General features: G+C 36.0%; 1 protein-coding gene across 1 annotated transcript; it reads left to right on the top strand.

The window, feature by feature from the left end:
• The first annotated feature begins 200 nt into the window (after positions 1-200).
• LOC149845235 (uncharacterized) lies at positions 201-24854 on the top strand. Its single transcript, XM_089997518.1, has 8 exons — positions 201-764; positions 1030-1125; positions 19655-19765; positions 19853-20162; positions 22048-22138; positions 23062-23389; positions 23690-23838; positions 24110-24854. The coding sequence occupies exons 1-8, from the start codon at positions 492-494 to the stop codon at positions 24618-24620; spliced, it is 1869 nt and encodes a 622-aa protein (XP_089853644.1). The 5' UTR covers positions 201-491; the 3' UTR covers positions 24621-24854.
• Positions 24855-24886: the final 32 nt, after the last annotated feature.

The raw sequence follows: 24886 nt of genomic DNA, 5'->3' as shown, positions 1-24886 counted from the left end.
TCCAAAGTGTTTGTGACTGCTTTTCACGGTAGGTCCCACAAAAGACCACGATGCATGGGGTGGGTCCCGAGACAAACACCTTGACTTGGCTCGAGCCTAGTATGACTCGGTTAGCCAAGGTGGGCCAATCTCCCATCTCCGTTTGTCTCTTCCTTGAATAGAGCCCTTAAACCCTAAACCCTCTGGTCTCTGGGAGTCTTGGGCAAGGGGTTTTGGTTACTTGCCCTAAACTCTCTTCCTCCCCCGCGAAGGATGAAAAACCGTTGTTTTCCCTCCTCCGCGAGATCCCCACCACACTAAAACCCTCGAATCCGACCCTTTTTTGATGCAGTATTTTTAGTGTAAATCCATTTTTTTCATTGTTTTGGGGGTTTCCATTAGCTGGGTGTTCTTTGTTGCTCAATAATCGGTATAGTTCACGCCGTTTCGGCGAGGTGGTGCCTCAGAAATCGAAAGTTTGAGGGTTTTTGCTTTGTGGGTACAGCGAAAAGATGGCTAAGGCGCGCGCTGTAGGGTTGGTTTCTGCGTTGGCGTCGGCTTCTTTGGTCATGGAGCCGGCCTTTGCAGACAGCACTTTCCAATTCCCTCCGTTTTCTTCCGCCCCTCAGGCACCGCCCAACCCGCCTCCGCCGGAGGCGCCGAAGGAAGAAACACGCGCTCGGAACGATAACCCGAGGACCACCGCGGCGGGGTTCGATCCGGAAGCGCTGGAGCGAGGAGCCAAAGCGTTGAGAGAGATCAACAACTCGCGCGATGCCAAGAAGGTCGGTATTCTTCATGGAGGTGTTTTCGCATATTTTAAATTCCTTTGATGGCTATACTGAAACCAAAGGAAGTTTGAACTTTGTTTCGGTTGTCTTAATCATGAAATATTTTATTAATCACCGCGGTTTTTTCCCTATTATATCTTATCCTGTGTACAGGTGGTAGAGTCTCAGGAAGATTGAATTTTGATCTTGGTGTTTTACTTTTCGATCCTAAATGGTGTTTTTCTTGGCTTGTTGGTTTGATATTTTGATATATGTTTAGGTGTTTGAGCTAATGAGGAAGCAAGAAGAAACAAGGCAGTCTGAATTGGCAGTGAAAAAATCAGAGTTTCAAGCAATGCAAGCTCAATATGAGACTGTAAGCCCAGTGAAATCTTTGCAGTTTTTTTTTTTTTTATCACGAAGACATTTGTACTCACATATTTATATTTTTATGTTCATGTAGGAGTGAGGCATGACTTTCTTTTATTGGTTATTTCTTTGAATGGGTATCTTTATATCATCCGAAGAGATAGTGATTACTTAATGACCCCATGTTTCTCACATGATGGTTGTGTGATTTTTTGTCAGTTTTGCGGCAGAAAAATCACTCATTCGCCACTTTATTTATTTAATTATATGTACTTATATTCTTTTTAATCTTAAGTTCTGTTTGCGTTTGGCATATATCATATGCATAGCATACAACACTATCACGCATTATTGTCACATCTGCTATTATTGTATTTTATTATTGTATTTTATGAACATCCTTATTACCAGTTCTTGTTTTTCTGTCATTTGTGTTGCTTGGTAGCTTGACAATGTGAAAAAATGGCAAGGGCAGATCCAAACCTGAGAGATAGGAGCTTTGTTGCTCCAACAGTTAATATTGTCTTCTTTCTATGTTCAAGCTATGCATAGGTACTTCTAACAGTTTTCCATATCGGTATCGTACTCATGTCATACCTGTACTAGGTTGTGACAACTGGGTTTCTAACTTGATCAATTTTATCTATCTTATGTTTCAACGAATGTGTAGTCTACACTCAGCATCAAAAGCAAGGTTGTAAGTATTGTATCGTAACCCGTATCGGTCAGGCCCAAATAAGATACGCATCGTATCGTTCATACATTTTGAAAAAATTCTAAAAAATCAGAAAAATAGCAAAAATTCTAAAAAATCATAACACACGAAACAATGATGAAATGCACAAAATGCAATCATAAAATCACATATGAAGCGTTTATGTCTACATCATCAATCATCAACTATCTCGCAAGAAGAATGCAAAACATTAATATCTTGCAATTAAGAACATGCCACAGGATTCATACTTTCATATTACATAAACAAAAAACAAAATAACCAAATTTATGAATACTTAACATTTACGTAACCAAGTTTTTTAAAAGTATATCATCAATAATCATCATCATTATCATTATCTTCTTGTTATTCTTCTTTTTCTTCTTCTCCTCCTCCTTTTTCGACATTAAAATCATCTCCAATGTACGTGGGCTCTTTATCATCTACGTCTTGAGCTCTTTCCACGTTTATCCACTAAATGTCCATTTCATTTAGAAAGTTTGCTTCTTCTTAAACCCATGCATTCAATACATCAAAGTTTTTCAAACTAATGAGATCAATTTTTGCTATATGCCTCCTTGATGATAACTTTTCTATTTGCCTAAAAAAACGATATGAAAAAATTAAAATTAGTTGGGTTTTGTATAAATAAAAAATATTAAATAAACACATAAATATGACAAATAAACTTTATAAATTTATATACCTTTGCCTTAGCCGTAAGTTGTAGCGAACATACACGAGGTCATTGAGCTTTTTGTGCTCCAATCTATTTCTTCGTTTTATATGTATTTGCTTAAAGACGCTCTAATTTCTTTTGCATCTACTTGCACTATATGTTTGACTTAGAATGCAAATGCCAAAAGCTCTCAAGTTTAGAATATTACTTCCAAACATAGTCCACTACATGTTTGAGAAAAAAAAACAATAATATGAGAAATCAATAACATAACAACTGAAAAAATCATACAAAACATCATAACTAAATAATAATATGAAATTAAAATTGAAATAGACAAAATAAATTACCTGGACGCATAGTGGTATAGTTTCGTACTACTGCAGGTCTCTCAATATCATACAATGTGTTGTCATAAATTTTCATTTCCTTATGAATCTGATTATGAATGTCATAATCAAGGTTCAACCTTTCGATGCAATCCAAGAGACCCTTGTTGACTTCCCTATCCATTTTAAATATAGGGAAAGTGTCTAAATACTATGTTGTAGTATGAAGATGTTGATGAAGTTGCCCAATCCACTAATGATTAATGATGTTCCATGTACACTTTTTTCATTCTATTCAAATTATCTCTAATGACCTCTTTTGCTTTATCCATAGCTTCGTAGAGATAACCCATAGTTGGTTTGTCTTCATTGTCAACTAATCGAAACACCTTCATCAAAGGTATAGTTATTCTCATCAATTTAATGCATGAATCTTATAATTCACTTTTAAATACAATATATACAATTTTTTTTTGTTTTTTTGTGTGAATGGGGATATGCATTCCACTCATGTGATCAAAACATTTTTTTAGTGCACTTTTATTCTTTACTGGACTTTGTACTGTCAAAAAATTCGTAGCAAATCTAGTAACTGGAATGCGAATCAACTTAGCGCCATTAGTATACCTTTTCATTAGGCTCAAAACCCATGCATGATTATAAATAAATTTAGTATTTTTTTGGCAGCATTTAACTGTATATTGTAATAAATTGAACAATGTTTTGAAGTTGAACCCAAGATTGTAAGTATCGTATCGTTACCCATATCGGTCTGACCCAAAGTGATACCGTACCATATGGTATCGTATCATAAAATATTATAAAATTTTAATAATTTTTAATAAATCCAAAAAATCAAGAAAAATCAGCAAAAACTAGCAAAAATTCTATAAAAAATCATATTACATAAACAATGATAAATTGCATAAAATACAAACATAAAATCACATATGAAGCATTTATGTCTCCATGAGCTGCTATGAACGACATGCATATCTTACAAGAAAAATGTAAATTGTGAAATCACTAAGTTAACAATTAATAAGATGCATACCAATTCATGTTTACATAAACAAAAGCAAAATCCCCAAGTGTTTTTCAATACTTAAATTTTACATAACCAATTTTTTTTTTGAGTTCAAACAAATTGCAAGAAATCAAACCCTAAATCACTCTCAAGTTCTCTAGGAGTGAACACAAACTCACCTTAAGGAGTCTTATATATTTGAAAAAAGACAAAAAATGAATTGAGTGCCATATAAAATGCACTAATTGTGTATCGTAAGATACACCCTGCATTTGGGTGTATCGTATAATACAAGCGGTGTATCGTTCGATATAGGTGTGTATTGTATCGATTAGGCCCAAAGTGACTGATCCAACACATTTAGACCAATCCAGATTTACGTGAGGTGCAGGACCCGATCTGCATTGCCATACCCGAGACCCCCAAGAAAGACCCAATTTGGGTCCAAATGGGGTCTAGGGGTAAAATCATCTTTTTACATGTATTTATTTTCTGAGAATTTTTCTATACATCTCAGAAAATTTATTCTCACACTTGATTCCTATTTTGTGATTTTCGGAACCTAGAACAATATTATAATGTTTTTATTTTATTTTTTGTATAGGTGTCGGATCTTACGGATCTAGATAGTTCTAGTATCCAGTAGGATTCTTTTGAGGTACTAGAGGGTGTAGTGGGTCTACTGGATAGTTTTTTTTATTTTTGATCCAGATCTGGATCCATTTTTGTTTGGAGGCCCACATCCTTAAGACAAGGAAGCTGTACACGACAATTCAAGTACAAGATTTTGATGATGAACAACTGAATTTCAGCTAAGGCAATGAAGAAAGATGAAAAGAATTAAAGAATTCGTTGAAGAATCTGTGAAGACAAGTGTGCAAATGTAAATTTCTTTAAAAGTCTTAGATTCTTGTAAGGGCCTTACTTTGATTGCATATCTTACTTGCATTTCACCTAAAAATACTTAAGAAAAACTTTTCTAAAAGAACCCTTGGCGAAAATCATTCTAGAAAGCTATTTATCCATATTTTCAGGTTTATCAGTCGACCAATAGATTTATCAGTCGACCGTTTTTTTGCGCCAGTTTTTCAAGGAGTCTACTGAATTTTTTTTAGTCTACTGATGATTTTCACCAGTCAACTAACTTTTCTTTAGTTGACTAAGTTTCAAAAACCAGAATTTAAATCTGTTCGGCTAGACACAGTAGTCGACTGACTTTAACTGTCAGTCTGCTAATATTTGATTTCAGTCGACTAATAACTATTCCAATCGACTAATATAGTTGTTTTCTAAAACTGTTTAAAGGTGCGCCTTTTCAGTTTTTCAAATGATTTGATCAGTCAAAACTGACTGTTTTGACACCTTTTTGTACCTCCAACGTATGGAATTCATCAGCTATAATTAATAGTGTGATCTATACTCAAAACAATCGAATTGAATCGAATTACATTGATTTGAAAGATCGAATTCTTTGTTTTTCACTCCTATTCATTCAAGTATTCGTTTTCTCACTCACTGAGTATTTTCACTCTAGTTTTTCACTCAAATTCTTTCTGTGAGTTAGCGAAATTGTGAGTTGAGTATTTCAGCAGCCTTAGAAGCCTATTTCAATCTATTTGCATTCATAAGAAAGGGTCGTAGGTTGATTGTAAGTTGGTTATTTCAAATTTTCTTTAAAAGGACAAAGTCTCCTTGGTTTAAAGGAGAAGTTTGCTTTCAGCAGAGTTGTTGTTGAAAGTGAGACCGATTTTGGTCTGTTTGATCTTGTGGTGACACAAGTATGATAGTGGAAATCTAAAGCGGGTTTTGCTTAGAGACTGGATGTAGGTCTGAAAGACGGAACTAGGATAAAATTCTTGTGTTCGTTGTGTGTGATTGCTTTGTAGTTTTCAAATTCCTTCAAATTTTAAAGACAAAGATTAAAAACACTATTCACCCTCCCTCTAGTGCTCGTTGCATCGATCCTACAACACTTTAATTTGGTATCAGAGCAAGGTTTGCTATGTTTTGATCTTACCATCATCTAGCATGGCAACAACATCGTCTTCCCAACACAAAGAATGATGCTCCTCAGTTCGCCCTCCTCTCTTTGACAGAACAAACTATGACTATTGGAAAGTAAGGATGACAATATTCCTACAATCTTTGAAATTTGGAGAGTCAGTTCAAAAAAGTACCAAGCACCATCAACTGATTTCAGCTTATGGACCGATGAAGCAAAGAAGACTGCTTCACTCAACGCCAAAGCTATGAATGCACTATATTGTGCTGTTGACAAAGTAGAGTTCAATCATATCTCTTAATGTTTTATTGCAAATGAAATTTGACATACTCTTCGCGTGACTCATGAAAGTACGTCAAAGGTAAAGGAATCTAAAATTGCCTCTTTAATTTACAAATTTGAGTTATTTAAAATGAAGCAAAATGAGTCAATTTCTGACATGATAACTAGAATGACCGATATTACTAATACTCTCAAATCTTTTGGGAAATAATATTCGCAAGTGAATTTAGTTAGAAAACAGAAAATGTGACTCTTGACTATAAGAACAATTTATTACTTCAAGAGATGGAAGATCTCGAGAAGAAAAACTTTTTTCAAGCATCTAAGATAAAAGAAATTGGCATTAGAACCAATGTCTTACAAGAAGAGATATCTGATTTGAAAGAAAAATCTAATGATCTTCTCTCTATAGTGACTAAGTTCACTAAACAACAACAACAACAACTACGCCTTCATCCCAAAACAATTGGGGTCAGCGATATGAACCAAAAAGAAATTCATTTTGGGTCTTCCACATGAATCCTTTTCCTCCAATCATTTCTATCCAATGCCATGTCCTCGGTGAGGTTCAAAGCATTCATATCCTTTCCTATCATCTCCATCCAAGTCTTCCTAGGCCTACCCCGACCTCTTTTAACTAATATATTTTCCCATTTCTCCAACCTTCTAACTGGAGCATCATTAGGCCTTCGCCGAATATGTCCAAACCACCGTAAACGATTCTCTCGCATCTTATTTTCAATGGGTGCAACACCTACCTTCTTACGTATCTCTTCGTTCCGAATCTTATCTTTTATTGTATTTCCACACATCCATCTAAGCATCCGCATCTCAGCTACACTCATTTTTTGAATATGATGTCTCTTGGCAGCCCAACATTCCGTACCATATAGTAAAGCGGGTCTAATAGTCGTCCTATAAAACTTTCCCTTCAACCGCAATGGCATTCTACGATCGCACAGCACTCCAGTAGCACTTTTCCATTTCATCCACCCAACCTTTATCCTATGATTTACATCTCCATCAATTTCTCCATACTTTTGAATGATGGATCCCAAATATTTGAAATAATCATTCACCGGTATATCTTGCTCACCAAGCTTCACTACACTCCCATCACTACTTCGTTGCTTACTAAACCAACATTCCATATATTCAGTCTTACTCTTACTCAACTTAAAACCTCTAGCTTCCAATGTCTGTCTCCATAATTCTAACTTAGCATTAACCCCAGCTCTAGACTCATCAATCAAAACAATATCATCAGCAAACAACATACACCACGGTACATTTTCTTGAATTGATCTCGTAAGTTCATCCATCACTATCGCAAATAGGAAAGGGCTTAAAGCAGATCCTTGATGTAACCCAACCGTTATCGGAAAATTGGTTGTCACCCCTCCACAAGTGCGGACATTGGTTACTACTCCTTCATACATATCTTTAATTATACTAATGTACTTGAGAGAAACACCTTTCTTCATCATTGTCCACCAGAGAACGTCCCTAGGTACTCTATCGTATGCCTTCTCTAAATCAATAAAAACCATATGCAAATCTTTGTTCATCTCTCTATATCTTTCAATAAGTTGTCTAAGAAGATGTATAGCTTCCATAGTTGATCTTCCAGGCATAAAACCAAATTGATTCTCCGATATCATGACAACCTTCCTCAACCTAGACTCAATCACCCTCTCCCAAAGTTTCATAGTATGACTCATGAGTTTTATACCACGATAGTTTGTGCAATCTTGTATATCACCCTTATTCTTATATAAAGGCACCAAAGTACTCTTCCTCCACTCATTAGGCATCTTATTTGTTCGCCAAATCAAGTTAAAAAGATTTGTCAACCATTCTAAACCTTTCTCTCCCAAGCATTTCCAAGCCTCGATAGGTATACCATCTGGGCCAACTACCCTTCTTGATTTCATTTTCTTCAAAGCCTCTGCAATTTTTTTCTTTTGATTCTTGCGCATGAAGTCACGATTCATCTCATGAAAAGGAATGGAGAAGTCTCCAAGATCTTGAGCATGACTATCATTAAATAGCTTATCAAAATAATCTTTCCATCTCTTCTTAATCTCCTCATCTTTGACTAAAACCCTTTGCGTTTCATCTTTGATACATCTAACCATACCCAAATCCTTCGATTTCCTATCTCTCATCTTTGCAAGCCTATAAATATCCTTCTCGCCTTCTTTGGTATCCAACTTGTCATAAACCTCCTTATATACCTTAGCCCTCGCGTTTCGAACAACTTTTTTAGCTTCCTTCTTTGCTATCATATACTTCTCCAAATTCTCATTATCACGACTCTTACTTAGATTTCTATAACACTCTCTTTTAACCTTAATAGCTAATTTGACATCCTCGTTCCACCATGATGTATCCTTACCTAGTGGTGCACCGCCTTTAGACTCACCCAATACCTCCTTAGCTACTTTTCTCATACCACCCGCTATCTTATTCCACATTGATTCTGAATCCTCCTCGAGACACCAATCAACTTCCTTAACTACCTGCTCTACAAACATTCCTTGTTTAGCTCCTTTCAGTGCCCACCACTTAATTCTAGGATCTATCCTATGTCTATCCCTTTTGCGGTATTGTCTAATTCTAAGATCTAAAATTAAGACTCTATGTTGTGTAGCTACACTTTCTCCTGGTATAACCTTACAATCGATGCAACAACCCCTATCTCTCTTTCTAAGTAGGAAAAAATCTATTTGACTCGTATTAACCCCACTTTTAAATGTTACTAGGTGAGACTCCCTCTTCCTAAACCAAGTGTTTGCTAAGATCATATCATAGGACAAACAAAAATCTAAAATCCTTTCTCCACTTTCATTTCTTTCTCCTATACCATAGCCTCCATGGATATTCTCAAATCCATCCCTACTAATGCCTACATGTCCATTAAGGTCACCGCCGATGAAAAGCTTTTCTCCATAAGATGTCTCTTGTACTACTCCATCTAAATCTTCCCAAAATTGATGCTTAATGGAATCATCTAAACCTACTTGAGGTGCATAAACACTAATAATATTAATAATATCCGTACCTAATACTAATTTAATAAGTAAAATTCTATCACCCTTCCTACGGACCTCAACTACATTATCTATAAACTGACGACTCATAACAATCCCTACTCCATTCCTATTCCTATTTATTCCTGTATACCAAATCTTATATCCCCAAGGTTCTATCACTTTAGCTTTCTCACCTACCCATTTGGTCTCTTGAAGACATAAAATATCAATCTTTCTCCTACACATAACATCTACTAACTCTACCAACTTACCAGTTAAAGACCCTATGTTCCAAGTGGCTAACCTAATTTTATGGTCTTGGACTAACTTCTTTACCCCCACCCGTCCAACAAAGTGAGGGAACCCTTGCCTATTTGACACCACACTCGGGCGCCGGTGTGACGCGTCGCTTCTGGGCGACGACCTAGCAACCCTTGCACATTTATCACTGCCTCCGGGCCTAAAGAGTACAGCGCGTCGCTCAGTAGGGAACGCCCCAACGAAATTCTCATATTGGTTCATTTTCATAGGATATGACAAAGTTTTTATGCTGGCTGTCACAGGCCTACCGCAACCCTCCTCCTTTATCCGGGCTTGGGACCGGCAGTGTATAACTACACAGGCGGAGTTGACTAAGTTCACTAAAGGTCAAGAAAATTTAGAAAAACTTTTTGGTTCTCAAAGATGCTCGGTTAACAAAACTGGATTGGGATATAGTTTTTTTGATACTCAAAATAGATCAAACTATGTGGTAAAGAATCAAAGTCAAAATTCTCAATCATTGGTTCAAAGAACTCAGTTTTCTAGACATGTATATCATGGAGAAACATATCACATCATGGTACTTCCAATGCATCTAAACATGATTATCCATCTTATTATTCTAGAAATACTAAATTATTTTATGATAGAAAGAGTAATTATTCTCAAAGAAAACCAAAATCCAAATGGATTTGGGTTCCTAAGACTAACTCTCATGGATCTGAATATAAAAAGGGGTCAAATGCTTTGTCTTGTAATTTTGTTATAGGTACACAAAATAAGAAACAAGTGGATCTTGGACAGCGGTTGTTCCAAACATATGACCGGAAGGCTGGAGTTATTTTTCACCCTTCAAAGTAAGGATGGAGGAACCGTCACCTTTGGTGACAATAGTAAGAGAAAAATAATCGGTATTGGTGATGTTGGTAATCCAAATTTTTCCTAGATAGAAAATGTTCTTTTAGTAGATGGATTAATGCATAATTTGTTATCTATTAGTCAATTATGTGACAAAGGTTTTCTCATTTTTTTAACTTGATTTATGCTTAATTTCTGACTCTTGTTCTAAAAAGATCATCTTTAAAGGAAAAAGAAGGAACAATGTATATGAACTTTATCTTGATGAGTTACCTACCTTCAATGAAAAATGTCTTATTGCTTCAAATGAAATTCAATGGCTATGGCACAAGAGACTTTGGCATGTTAACTTCAAATTAATTTATAAGTTATCTAAGAATGATCTTGTCAGAGGCCTACCTAGAATATCATATAAAAAGAATCATTTATGTGATGCTTGCCAAATGGGTAAACAAATCAAGAGTTCTTTCAAAGCAAAAGATATAATTTCAACAAATCGTTCTCTCGAACTTTTACATTTAGATCTATTTGGACCATCTAGAATTCAAAGTTTGAATGATACTAAATATGCTTTTGTTATATTAGATGATTATTCTCGTTTTACTTAGGTGATTTTTCTGAAAAGCAAAAATGATGCTTTTTTTGAATTTTCTAAACTCTGTAGAAGAATTACAAATGAAAAATCTACCTCTATTATTACTATTCGTAGTGATCATGGAGGGGAATTTGAAAATGAATCTTTTCTAAAGTTATGTGATTTACATGGAATATCTCAAAACTTTTCTTTTCCTAGGACAGCTCCCCAAAATGGAGTTGTTGAAAAAAAGAATAGAACATTGCAAGAATGTGCTAGAACCATGCTTTAAGATAAAAATTTACCAAAATACTTTTGGGCTGAAGCAGTAAATACAACATGTTATGTTTTAAACCACGTTCTTATTCGGCCATTTTTACATAAAACATGTTTTGAATTGTATTATGATCGTATACCAAAGTTCTTATATTTCAAAATTTTTGGTAGTAATGCTTCTTGTTAAGTACCAAAGATAATATTGATAAGTTTGATTCAAAATCAGACGAAGCAATATTTCTTGGATATTCTTCTAGAAGCAAAGCTTATCGTGTTTTTAATAAAAGAACTTCTTGCATTGAAGAGTCTTTACATATTGTATTTGAAGAGAATTGTGAGCAGGTTATATCTCTAAGCGAAGGAAAGGAAGTCATACCTCAAGGAGAACTTTTGATAGAAAGCACTTTACAAGAAAACATCCATCTTCCATCGGTTTGGAAAGACATTCTAATCATCCACATGAGCAGATTATTGGAGAAACAAAGAGTGATGTCAAAACTAGAAGGCAATTGGAAGAATATATTGCAAATTTTGTTTTCATATAAAAAATAGAACCAAAGAATATCAATGAAGCTTGTGATGATGAATTTTGGCTTTTGGCCATGTCTGAAAAACTTAATCAATTCACTTAGAATGATGTATGAGATCTAGTTAATAGACCAAAGGATCATCCGGTAATTGGAACGAGATGGGTCTTCCGGAACAAGCTGGACGAGAACGATGAAGTCATTCGAAACAAAGCAAGGCTAGTAGCACAAGGCTATAATCAAGAAGAAGGCATAGATTTTGATGAAACCTTTGCACCAGTGGCTCGATTGGAGTCAATTCGAATGATGCTTGCTTTTGCTGGCTCCATGAATTTTAAGTTATACCAAATTGATGTTAAGAGTGCATTTTTGAATGGATACATCAATGAAGAAGTTTATATAGAATAACCACCAAGCTTTTAAGATGAGAAATATCCAGAAAGAGTCTATAAATTAAAAAGAGCTTTGTACGGACTCAAACAAGCACCAAGAGCATGGTATGAAAGAATGCGAAGTTTTCTAGAAAAATCTGGTTTTTTTCCATCGGTCGGGTAGACTCCACTCTATTTATTAAAAATCTAAATTCATATATTCTTATTGTGCAAATTTATGTTGATGATATAATATTTGGTTCTACTAATGATTCTCTTTGCAAAGATTTTGCTAAAGCTATGCAGAAAGAGTTTGAAATGAGCTTGATGGGTGAATTGAACTACTTCCTTGGACTTCAAATAAAGCAAACTGATGAAGGAATTTTCATCAACCAAGCCAAGTATACAAAAAAACTTCTTAAAAGATTTGGCATGGACTCTTATAAATCAAGAAGAAATCCTATGAGCACAACTACCTCTCTTGACAAAGATGAAAATGGTAAAACTGTAGATACTAAGCTCTACAGTGGTATGATTGGATCTCTATTATACTTAACTCTTAGTCGACCTGATATAATGTTTAGTGTTTGTATGTGTGCTAGATTTTAAGCTAATCCGAAGGAATCTCACTTAATTACTGTAAAACAAATTCTTCGATACTTGAAAGATACTTCAGACTTTGGATTGTTTTACTCGAAATCATCTTCTTTCGATTTAGTTTCATATAGTGATGTAGATTTTGCTCGAAGCAAATCTGATCGCAAGAGTACTAGTGAAACTTGTCACTTTATAGGACATTCCTTAGTCTCTTGGTTTAGTAAAAAGCAAAATTCAGTATCACTCTCAACTACTGAAGCGAAATATATAGCGGCTAGTTTATCATGTTCACAAGTACTATGGATGAAACAAACCTTAAGAGATTTTGGTTTGAATTACTCAACAACAATAATTTATTGTGATAACACTAGTGTTATAAATCTTTTAAAAAATCCTGTTCAACACCCAAAAATTAGGCATATTGAAGTGAGACATCATTTTTTACAAGATTATATTTTAAAAGGTGATATTTCTTTAAATTTTATACCCACAAATGCACAACATGCCGATATCTTTACTAAACCACTAAAAAATGAAGATTTTATGAAAATTAAAAGAGAACTAAGCATTTGCTCATTATTAGATTTATACTTTGTTTTTAAAATCTTTGTTTTACTTGAAAATTTTCAAATCTGAACTTTTTAGTCGACTGACATTTGACGATTAGTCGACTGATAGTTGGTTAATTTAAAAAAAACAGAACCGACTTCTTACTTATTTTTATAACAAAGGGCATCCGACTTAGGTTACAAACCCCCCATGTTTCTCTCTCTTTCCCTCTCCTCTACCGTCCCTTTCCCTCTTTTCTAAAAACCCTTGAGAATTGGCGTCCCTCTTCCACTTGCTGGACGACGACAACCTCTGCAGTGCCGGACGTTGCCACTGCAATGCCGGATTCCTCACAACGTCCTTTCCTTCTCCGCGGCAACGCCATGTTCTGCAAGTTCCATCTTTTTTGTCTTCTCTTTCTTGACGATGATGCCTCGTCAGAAAACCGCTTTCGGACATGCTTCCCCTTCCTCATCCACACTCACAGCCAAGGCTCAACATGGATTCTCTCTTAGCCTCCTTAGAAATCCTCTTCTTTATGACACATTTGGCTCTATTTCTGCCTTTCCCATCTTACCCGCTAGAAGTGTTCTTTTTTACGTTTATTCAAGATATGATCTCGAGGCATTGTTTACAGGGATTTCACATCTTTTTGATGCTTCTTCCAATTGTGATTATTATCCTTTATTGATCCATTTGGTTTACATAAATTTGCAAATAGATCACGATACCGGTTTTCTTTCCTCTCTCGTTAGAGATGTTGAAATCGAATTTGATTACAAACTTCTTGGAAAGATTCTTAAATGTTTTATCTTCTGGCACTCTTCTTAATTCCATTGAACTTGAGGATGAAAAGATTTTCGACCAAATACTACTTCTAGGCACTCCTCATTGTCCTTTCAAAAATACAAACCTTCAACCTCGCGCTCGAATTGCAGGAAGAATTCTTGCTCATAATGTTCTCCCAAAAACGGGATCTTTTGATTATTTTTCAATTGATCTTTCTACTGCTGTATATGTCTTATTTGGAAATATATCTACAAATTGGCGCACGTCTTTTTTACTATGTTGTGGAAACAAATACCTTTTCTTCCGTATGAGTGTATCCTTACCCGAATCTTTAAATATTTCAAAGTGCCTCTGAATAATGAAAAGTCTGTTTCTCAAAAGGAAATCTTTGATGAAACTGTTTTTAAACGAATGAAACTTTTCTATCTAGTACCTTCATCCTCTGGATCTCCTATATCTTCTGAACCATCACCATCTTCTATATCGCCTCCATCTCAAGGCAAAATGAAGAATTTTTCTATTGAAAAAGATGATGAAATTCTGAAACGCATTGAAGCTTTGGAACTGCAACAACATACATTTCATGAAGATGTTACTCAACAACTTTCATCTATTCAGTCTGATATAGCTGAAATCAAGGAGATGCTCAAGCAACACTTCTCGTGAACTTTGTTTATTGATATTGCTTTGATAACATTTTGATTGGGTTGTAATATTTTGAACTTGTATCTGCATTTTTTTTTTTGATATTCTGACTCCACCTACTCCTTTTGATTATGACAAAGGGAGAGAAGAAAAACAATATGCATGAGAATAAAAACAATATGTGTTAACAATGTTGATATTATGATAACTTGTTATGTTTTGATAGCATATTGATAGGGAGAGTAAATTTTTTATCTGTTTATCAATGCTTTAGTTGTGACTAATTTGTCATTATAAAAAATAGGAAGATTGTTAAGACAAGGAAGCTGTACACGACAATTCAAGTAAAAGATTTTGATGATGAACAACTGGAACAATTGAATTTCAGCTAAGGCAATGAAGAAAGATGAAAAAAATTGAAGAATTCGTTGAAGAATCTGTGAAGACAAGTGTGTAAATGTAAATCTATTTAAAAGTCTTAAATTCTTGTTAGAGTCTTACTTTGATTGAATATCTTACTTGCATTTCACCTAAAAATACTTAAGAAAAAACTTTTCTAAAAGAAACCTTGGCAAAAATCATTTTAGAAAGCTCTTTACCCATATTTTCAGGTTTATCAGTAGACCAATTTTTTGCGCCAGTTTTTCAAAGCAAAACGTCAACTTTCTGATTAGCCAGAATGTTCGATTTTTTAAAAATTTAGCAGGAGTCGACTAAAAGTTTTTTTTAGTCTACTGATGATTCTCATCAATCGACTAACTTTTCTTTAGTTGACTAAGTTTCAAAAACCATAATTTAAATCTGTTCGCTAGACACAGTAGTCGACTGACTTTAACTGTTAGTCTGCTAATATTTGATTTCAGTCGACTAATAACTATTTCAGTCGACTAATATAGCTGTTTTTTAAAACTTTTTAAAGGTGCGCCTTTTTAGTTTTTCAAATGATTTGATCATTCAAAACTGACTGTTTTGACACCCTTTTGTACCTCCAACGTATGAAATTCCTCAGCTATAATTAAGAGTGTGATCTACACTCAAAACAATCGAATTGAATCGAATTACATTGATTTGAAAGATCGAATTCTTTGTTTTTCACTCATATTCATTCAAGTATTCGTTTTCTCACTCACTGAGTATTTTTACTCCAATTCTTTCTGTGAGTTAATGAAATTGTGAGTTGAGTATTTCAGCAGCCTTAGAAGCCCATTCCAATCAATTTGCATTCATAAGAAAGGCTCATAGGTTGATTGTAAGTTGGTTATTTCAAATTTTCTGTAAAAGGACAGAGTTTTCTTGGTTTAAAGGAGACGTTTGCTTTCATCAGGGTTGTTGCTGAAAGTGAGACCGGTTTTGGTCTGTTTGATCTTGTGGTGACACAAGTGTGATAGTGGAAATCTCAAGCGGATTTTTTTTGAGGACTGGATGTAGGTGTGGAAGATCGAACAAAGATAAAATTCTTGTGTTTTTTGTGTGTAATTGCTTTGCAATATTCAAATTTCAAAGACGAAAATTAAAAGCACTATTCACCCCCCCTCTAGTGCTCGTTGCATCGATCCTACAACACTTTCACACATGCCATGTGGGCACTTGTGATAGGGTTCTGAATGAGGTAGCCACTTGAGTGACCAACCAAGGGCCATCCACCTCATCTCATACCCATTGGCTCTTCTAGAGGTGCCACTCATATGGGGCTTTCCTCTCTCTCTTAGTGGCTCTCCATTGGCGAGCCAAGAGGAGAGTAAGACAAGAATTTTAAAAGATGGCCTTCATTGGCCTCTTGGGAGGTGGCCTCCTAAAGGACCAATGGGAGCCACAACCACTTTCTTCCCTCTTTAAAAGAGCTCCATAAAATTGTGTAGGGGTCTTTTGTCTAATTTTAAAAAAAAAATCTTAAAAGAAAGAATGAAGAAAATGAGAGAAGTGGAGAAAACGTGAATCTGGAAGCTTGTGAACCTTTTAAAAACGTGAACCTGAAATCTTGAGAAGCTTGTGAAGAATGTGTGTATTTGAGAACCGAGTGAACCCTTGTGGGTGCAAGCTTGTGATTCAAGGCTAACCTAGTGACTGACGGCCATAGAGGTGCTGCGTGTCGTTGGAGTTGCTGAGTACCCGTTCGAGTCATTGTCCATCGTTCCCCAGTTACATATTGGTGGTTGCCAAGCGAAATCAGGGACTTTCTTTTTCGCTGCCGACAATAAGTTTGTAGTTTGAACTGTTTGCCGTTTGGTGCTCAATCTACTGTGCTGAATTGCATTTATGATATTGTAGTTTGTTGAATGTTAAGTTATTGCCTGTGAATGTCCATCTGAATATCCTGCTTGTAATCTTTTGAAGGTCGGTACTGATTTCCTGTTTACAATGATGTATTTTGACCTGCGTGTAAGCTGGAATGATCCTGATCTAATCGTTTGATGCTAATGAAAGTTTCAAACTGCTGACCTGTTTGAGGTTCAATATGACTTCTCTGAACTTTGTTGTGTGTTTCCTGAATTGTGACTAATGTTCTGCGATTCAAGAAAGAAATGTTATATTCTGATAAACATTTTTTATGAACTGTGTTGTTTTCCGAGTTGCGTGTTGAAGATCATCACATCAGTGAGAAAATGTTGGTAGCATTCTCATCTGACTCACTGTCAACTGTTTGGCCAGTGACTTGCTACGTCATTTAGTAGCACAACTCAATCTGTTGGGTCAAATCTTCCAAGATGTCCAACTAAGTGGTGTCACTGCTGATGTCTCCATTATTGGGTTACTATTGGGCTCATACATTAGCTGAATCATCGCTATTAGTTATTTTGTGCACTTGTTGTTTGCTGATTGCGTATTGTTCCTTGCCATCTTGATTTATTCGTGTTTGAATCTGAATTTTGAGGTGCATCATATCTTGAATTTTGGCATTGGTTGGAAGTGGGTGAAGAAATATACAGAGTGTTTGCTACAGGTCGCAATAATCAGTATATATATATATATATATATATATATATATATATATATATATATATATCGAATAAATCGCGGGTCTGCGAGCAGATTTGGTTTTACACATCATATCTGATTTTACTTTGAAATTTACACCTTGTTTAAAAATCCAAATCGCTTCTGCATTTAGAATCCAAGTTGTAGGTGTGTTTGCGAACCAACCACCATAGTTGGTTGCATGAGTAATAATATGTATTGTACGATACTTACTACACTGGTTGAACCTCTTCCACAACTTAGAACAAAAACCCTGAGCAATACATCTCTTGTCTTGAGTGTATAAGATAGATCAATAGACTTCAAAAATGTAGTTTCTTTGGGGAAATAAACAAAGAAATTGATCAAGGTTCTTGACTTTATGTTTGTTCACCCATCTGCCATGATGCTACACTCAATTTCTCTTCACTACTGCATCATCTCATCACAATATTCTTTCACTTCATTCACATTAGTATTTAAATTTTTTTCTCTCAAAGCATGATGTGAAGGCATTTTATATTTAGGCCTCATACTGGTTATGACCTCTGTGATGCCATGGCCTGAAAATGAAAATGAATGCATGCATCTTAGAACCATCTCTCAATCACGACATTCGTCTGCTCGACTAAATGTTGAGAAGTCATATTTGTACGAATGTCAGGTTGCGTCCCACGAGGAAAAAAACTTCTAATAGAACCTCTACCTCTACTTCCTCTTAAAGAACTCTTTCATATTCTTCTTTCTCCTCCTCTTCTTAAAGAACTCCCTCCTATTCTTCTTTTTCCTCCTCTTTTTGTGCCTGCGATACTATTACTGCTAGCACCAGTCACACCTTTTCCCTTCGTTGCCGAACTTCTTACTTCTGATGCTATGTTAGGAGCTATAGAATCAAAAGTAGGGATTTCATCTTGGTTCTCCCAAGGCTGCGCATACCCCATTTCTACCTCATATCTTTTTTTCTTATCTTTTTTTTCTAAGATCAATTAATAATTGCTGGCATTGCCATTTTACGACATCCAATAAATTCTTTGACATGCAAGGGATAACATTCTGACATGTCCCAGCTAAATGATGCTTCAACTGAGAGATACCACCCGAAAAAATAGTATGATACTAGTTGCACTCTATTTTTAATCGATTTTCACTCTTTACTTGAGTGCTCCATTGTTATGTTGGATCATTTGATACCATCTTTCTCCCAAAAACCTCAATAAGAAGCAAAAAATATGTTTTTTTTACCTTAACCCACTTCATTGAGTGAAAATGTTGAAACTTCACTATTGATGAAATCACAAAAGCCCTTTCTCTTGCACACAGATGGACTCCCAAATCTCTCTCACGGCTGCTATGGTGCCCTACACAAATGAGTGAGTCGGCCTTCAAAAGGTGTTTAAAACCCAAAAACATGAAATTATTTTTTAACCCTTTTAAAGTGCGCCGACATCGTATCATACGATACATGATGTATGACACAAAACGATACAGGCCCGTATCTTACGATACATATACGATACACAATCATATGACGATACGAGTTTGTATCATATCGTTTTTCTAAAAAGTAACGATACACTATCATACAATATGCTACAATAAGTCCCAATGATAGAGTCTCAAACATAGTCAACTTTGGCATATTTTAGACTTTTAGTTCATAATTGATAGTTGATGCCTTTATATTTATAGCAGTTTGTAAAATAGCATGTTTGTGCATTTTTTTGCATGTGTTGTATATATATATATATATATATATATATATAGACACACACACACTCATTTGACCTAAGCACAAGGCTGTGGATATCAAACTTGTCTGAAACGTTTGGTTCCAAATCTTACTATTTTCAAGTTGGCAACACAATGTATTTGTTTATTGTTATATTATTTATTCCAGTATTTTGGGAAATATAGAGAAGGATGATAAAAAAACATGCATGACATTTGAATATTGAGTTTTGCAGAAAATCCTTGCTTTAGCGATAGTTTTCATTCTTATGTGTTTGAAAATCAAACTTTTTTTTTAAATTGATCCTGTTACTGGTGTTCCATGCTCTTGTAGGAAAGGCAACGTGTAATATATGATGAGCAGAAAAAATTAGTTCAACAGCAGGCACAAACAAAAGCACAAATGGCTCGCTATGAGGATGAGCTAGCAAGAAAAAGAATGCAGGTTTGCCTTCTGGAGATTTTGATCACCTTGTACTCTTGTTTGTACGTTTGATTGCCTTTTATCTGGATGCTTACTTTACACATGCAGGCAGAGAATGAAAGTCAGAGAGGTAGGAACCAAGAACTTGTGAAAATGCAAGAGGAATCAGCCATAAGGCTGGAGCAAGCTCGTCGTGCTACAGAAGAACAGATTCAAGCCCAACGCCGTCAAACAGATAGAGAGCGAGCAGAGATAGAGCGTGAAACTATTCGAGTGAGAGCTATGGCAGAAGCAGAAGGGAGAGCCCATGAAGCAAAATTAGCTGAAGAGGTAAATAGGCGGATGCTCGTAGAAAGAGCCAGTGCAGAACGAGAGAAGTGGGTTGCAGCTATAAACACAACTTTTGATCATATTGGAGGTGCAAGGCGCAAAAATCTATTTAAAGTTTATTCACATATAGAGGGGTTAATGGGTTACTAGTCTTAAGCAAGGGAAAAGAGAAATAGAATAAGAATAGAAGCATATGTGACATAATAATTCAACTTTTAGTGTGCTTATGATTTGGGTTCTGTATGAGTTCTTAATATCATGTTGTTGTTTTTTGTTCTGAAGAGTTCTTAAGATTGTCTTGTTACCTGTGATCCTCATATGGCCAACCTAGTTGCTCTGCATTTCTCCCCATTATTGCATTGTTATGCATACCATCTGTCACTTGTGGTGATGTGTGCTTCCAATAAATGATGTTGCAAACCATCTTGGCTTTAATTTAACCGCCCTTTTTTTCAATTAACCATTTGTGAGAAGCGTGTTCCCTACTGTGTCGCACTTTCATGGAGTTGACCAAGTGATTGAATGGAAGGCTTCCCTACAAAGTTTTTTTCAAATTACATTTGATAGAAAATTTGAAAGCAGGTATTAGGGGAATTAGTGGAGATGATAGTGGTTAGGTTGGGCTCACTCTGACAAATGTTTAATCTTGACAAAAATCAAGGCAGTTTTTCTTGGATATATATTTTTTATTTTTATAGATCTATCTGTTATTAGATGTGTTAATAGAGATAAATTCTTTGGTTAGGCTTAGTGTCATAGAATGTGCTTGCAAATATTGTTGTCTTTAGCATCATTCCAGGAAAAAATGATTCTTCATGGATTATATGCATGATATGTCTTGTCGGAGACATGTCCTACTTGGCTCATGTGTGTATATATATATATATATAAACTTTTAGCTGTGGGGTTTTTATACAGGAAAAGCAGACAGTTAATTGAGGTTCTCACTAATTTTTGGCACTAATCTTCCGGGTAACTGGAATATATATATATATATATATATATATATATATATATATATATATATATATATATATATATATATATATATATATATATATATATATATATATATTTTGGCTGTGGGGTTTTTATACACGAAAAACAGACATTTAATTAAGGTTCTTACTAATTTTTGGCACTAATCTTCCGGGTAACTGGAATATGTTTACCAGCAAAACATGTTTGCTGGTATGAACTGAGATTTTCATAGTTTTTTTTTTTCTAAAATTTCACTGTACGGATGTGATCTAGGTGCTTGGTTTTATAGAAACCGACTCTTAGATCATACAATTACAATATATAAGAAGGATCTTTTAAGGCTTGAAAATCAATGGCTCAGAATTTTTGTAAATATTCAAGCATAAAAAATCACATTTTTTTATCCGATTACAGGAGGTTGGTAAGAGGGGAAGGGTGGACATGAAGTTGGTAATTAGCAAATGCAAATCCATTATGTTTTTTTGTAAATTCTTAACTAAGAATGTTGAAACTTTCAGAGCATTGTTCAAGTGCTAAATATTGGGTTTCACATCTCTACCGTTTTTTTGAATTTATAACCCGAAGAAACCTCACCCGGCACGAAGACCTGGTCGCGCTGGCTCAGCCTGCCATACCTATGGTCATCGTGCAGCAGCATAAAACTCCGAGGCTAGGACCCCTGCCCTATGCTATGCATTGGTTTGCGCAGAGGGGCGACTCACATGAGAATCGTACCTTGACTGCATCCAAGGCCCCACCCCACTATGCCAACCCCACTCGGGGCTCACATCTCTGCCTTAAAATCAAAGAAATTTGAGTTGCGTTCTTTTATTCTTTTAGAGTAAACTTGGGAGCTGGGAAAATTCAGTTTTGTAGTACCTGAATTCATTTTGTATTTTCTTGATTTTTTTTCAGTTATTTTTTTTCCAATCAAGAACATGTACCAACTGTAATCAGTCTTTTATATTTGGGTTATCCTTTTTCTTTCTTAGGTGGTTTGCATGCTATATTGACTGACCAGAGTAAGCTGATTGTTGCTGTTGGAGGAGTAACTGCTCTTGCAGCTGGAGTTTACACTACCAGGTTTTCTCTCGAGTTTTTTTTCCATTATTTATTGTTAGAAGCCAAATCATGTTTTCTCAACTTATCTGTGGTGTTTGTGAGTTGCTGTTTGTTATTAGTTATTTGTCACAGTTTGTGTGTGTTGATTTGTCAACTAACCTATGTGTGTTTTCTCATCCTCTAATACTGCATGTCAAGAATTAAATATACATTTGCAAGTACAATAGGGCTGTCAATTGGGTCAGTTCTAATTCAGATCGGACCTGCCTGGTTTCCTTTACTCATCATCTGGACATGCAAGATGAGTCAGTTTACCCATTTAGGTCAGGTTGGTTTGGAACTGGATCCTGTTTTGCCATTCTTTGGTCTGATTTCAATGACCAGATGCTGTCCATCAGAAATCTGGCGCACTTGCTGTTGCAATATAGAATGCTTTGGGACAAAAGCTCTGGGGTTGTGATTTTCCTTGTTGATTTGAGATAATTGGCATCTAGCATTGCACTGTGCTATAGGTTTAGGTCAGAGTTTATGGCCCCCGTCTCAACAGCACTTGTCTAATATGCAGAGTTTTGTCCAACTTGAAGCTTGAATGCAGTCTCTAGCTGTTTCCGGGCTTCTTATAGGAAGAACTACTGCAGGCTTTGGTCCCTTGCTGTGCTTTAGGGTTATAATCACATTTTGTATCATCCTCTATCTTCATCAGGGTGCATGCTTTTTCATAGTTTCGGCGAACTGCATGAATTTTTGCCACCAATAAAAGATATCTCAGAGTTTAGGAACTCTCAGTTACTAGCAAAGTGCTGTTGGGCTTTTGTAAGAGTAAATTGCAGTAATAGTCGCATGGATAGGCGCCAGTGCTAGAATTCCCTTTTGCTTTGCTTTTTGCAATAATGTGGTGAAATTTTCCAATTGAATTCTACTCGACTTGCTCTCTTTTAATGCAGAGAAGGTGCAAGAGTGGTTTGGAGCTATGTTGATCGAATATTAGGACAGCCATCTTTGATTAGGGAGTCCTCCAGAGGGAAATACCCATGGTCTGGGTTGTTTTCCCCTGCCATGAGCTACTTAACCAAGAAAGGAAATAACCCAGGGAAAAATGGAAATGGTTTTGGTGACGTGATCCTCAACCCCTCTCTGCATAAAAGAATTGAACAGCTTGCTGGCGCCACCACAAACACAAAAGCTCATCAAGCACCATTTCGCAACATGCTCTTTTATGGTCCTCCAGGAACAGGAAAAACTATGGCTGCTAGGGAGCTTGCCAAGAAGTCGGTATGAGTTTCTTTGTGCCTTTTAACTTTTTGAGGAACCAATCTTCTGTTGTATTTGACAAAGAAATTGTAGGCCTATCTTAGGATTTGATTGGGTTCACATCTGAATAACTGATTTGGATTGATTTGTTCAAGTTGGTACTGTTGGATCAACCAAAACACCAACTTGTTTTCCCCAAGTCTGTGCAACTACTGGCACAGTTTAGGGGCGACACTAGCAACTATTGTAGCTTTCATGTCCTCATCTGTTGAAATGTTGGCAACTATCGTAGCTTTCTGAAACATCTGTGTGCATATTCAGGGGTTGGATTATGCATTAATGACTGGTGGAGATGTCGCGCCTTTAGGTTCACAGGCTGTTACCAAGATACATCAGTTGTTTGATTGGGCCAAGAAATCGCGTAAAGGGTTGTTGCTTTTCATTGATGAAGCTGATGCATTCTTGTGCCAGTAAGTGTGATATCTTATGCCCTTGGTTGTGTATTTTGTGATGGGTGCACATTTTTTTTTCCTGCTAAAAAGTTCTTTATATTTGTCAGTAATTATCGTTTGTGACGATTCGACTCTCAGAGTCGCCATTTTCTTGAATTAACAATTTTGCATAGATTTTTTTTAAAACAAATTAGAAAGGTGAAGAAAAAGTAGGTCTCTGCTGTTACTATTTTTTCACCTGATCATGGATTCACTGAAGAAAGTCAATTTCTGCCATTCACCATTGCAGACGTAACAAGACTCATATGAGTGAGGGCCAACGCAGTGCCCTCAATGCCCTCTTGTTCCGGACGGGCGACCAGTCAAAAGATATAGTCCTGGCACTAGCCACAAATCGTCCCGGTGATCTTGATTCTGCTATTGCCGACCGTATTGACGAGGTCCTCGAATTTCCCCTGCCAGGGGAAGAAGAGCGCTTCAAACTGATCAAACTCTACTTAGACAAGTATATTGCTCAGGCTGGTGACAAGAAAATGGGTTTATTATCTCTCCTTCAGAGACAGCAACAGAAAATACAGATCAAAGGTGTATCCGACGAAGTGATTCATGAGGCCGCTCTTAAAACTGAGGGTTTTTCTGGCCGAGAGATCGCAAAACTTATGGCTAGTGTTCAAGCTTCTGTTTATGGAAGCACTGTGTGTGAACTTGATGCTGCCCTCTTCAGAGAGGTAGTAGACTACAAGGTTGCAGAGCATCAACAAAGAAGAAAACTTGCGGAAGAGGGGGCTGCTTCAGTTTAACATACAATTATACATTGTAGTGCACCTTATCTTTTCCAAGGTTAACAATTGCTGGTATATTTATAGGTAAGCAGGTGAGTAGCTGCTTACTGGTATATTCATTATTTCCCACTTGTGGGATTTTTTTTTTGGATTTTGGTTAAAAAGTTCTGAAATATCCACTTTTATCCCCATCTCTTTTGCTAAAGTTATTGTAATTCCAAATTCATAAGAAATATGTACCCTTTGGTTTCTGATGATGGTCAGAGCAGAGTGCTGATATGTTT

Source organism: Nuphar pumila, chromosome 2, assembly GCF_984573655.1.
Source record: "Nuphar pumila chromosome 2, dmNupPumi1.hap1.1, whole genome shotgun sequence".
NCBI classification, from domain to species: domain Eukaryota; kingdom Viridiplantae; phylum Streptophyta; class Magnoliopsida; order Nymphaeales; family Nymphaeaceae; genus Nuphar; species Nuphar pumila.
The sequence above is the reverse complement of the archived record's forward strand: the minus strand, read 5'-3'. Positions and strand labels throughout refer to the sequence as shown.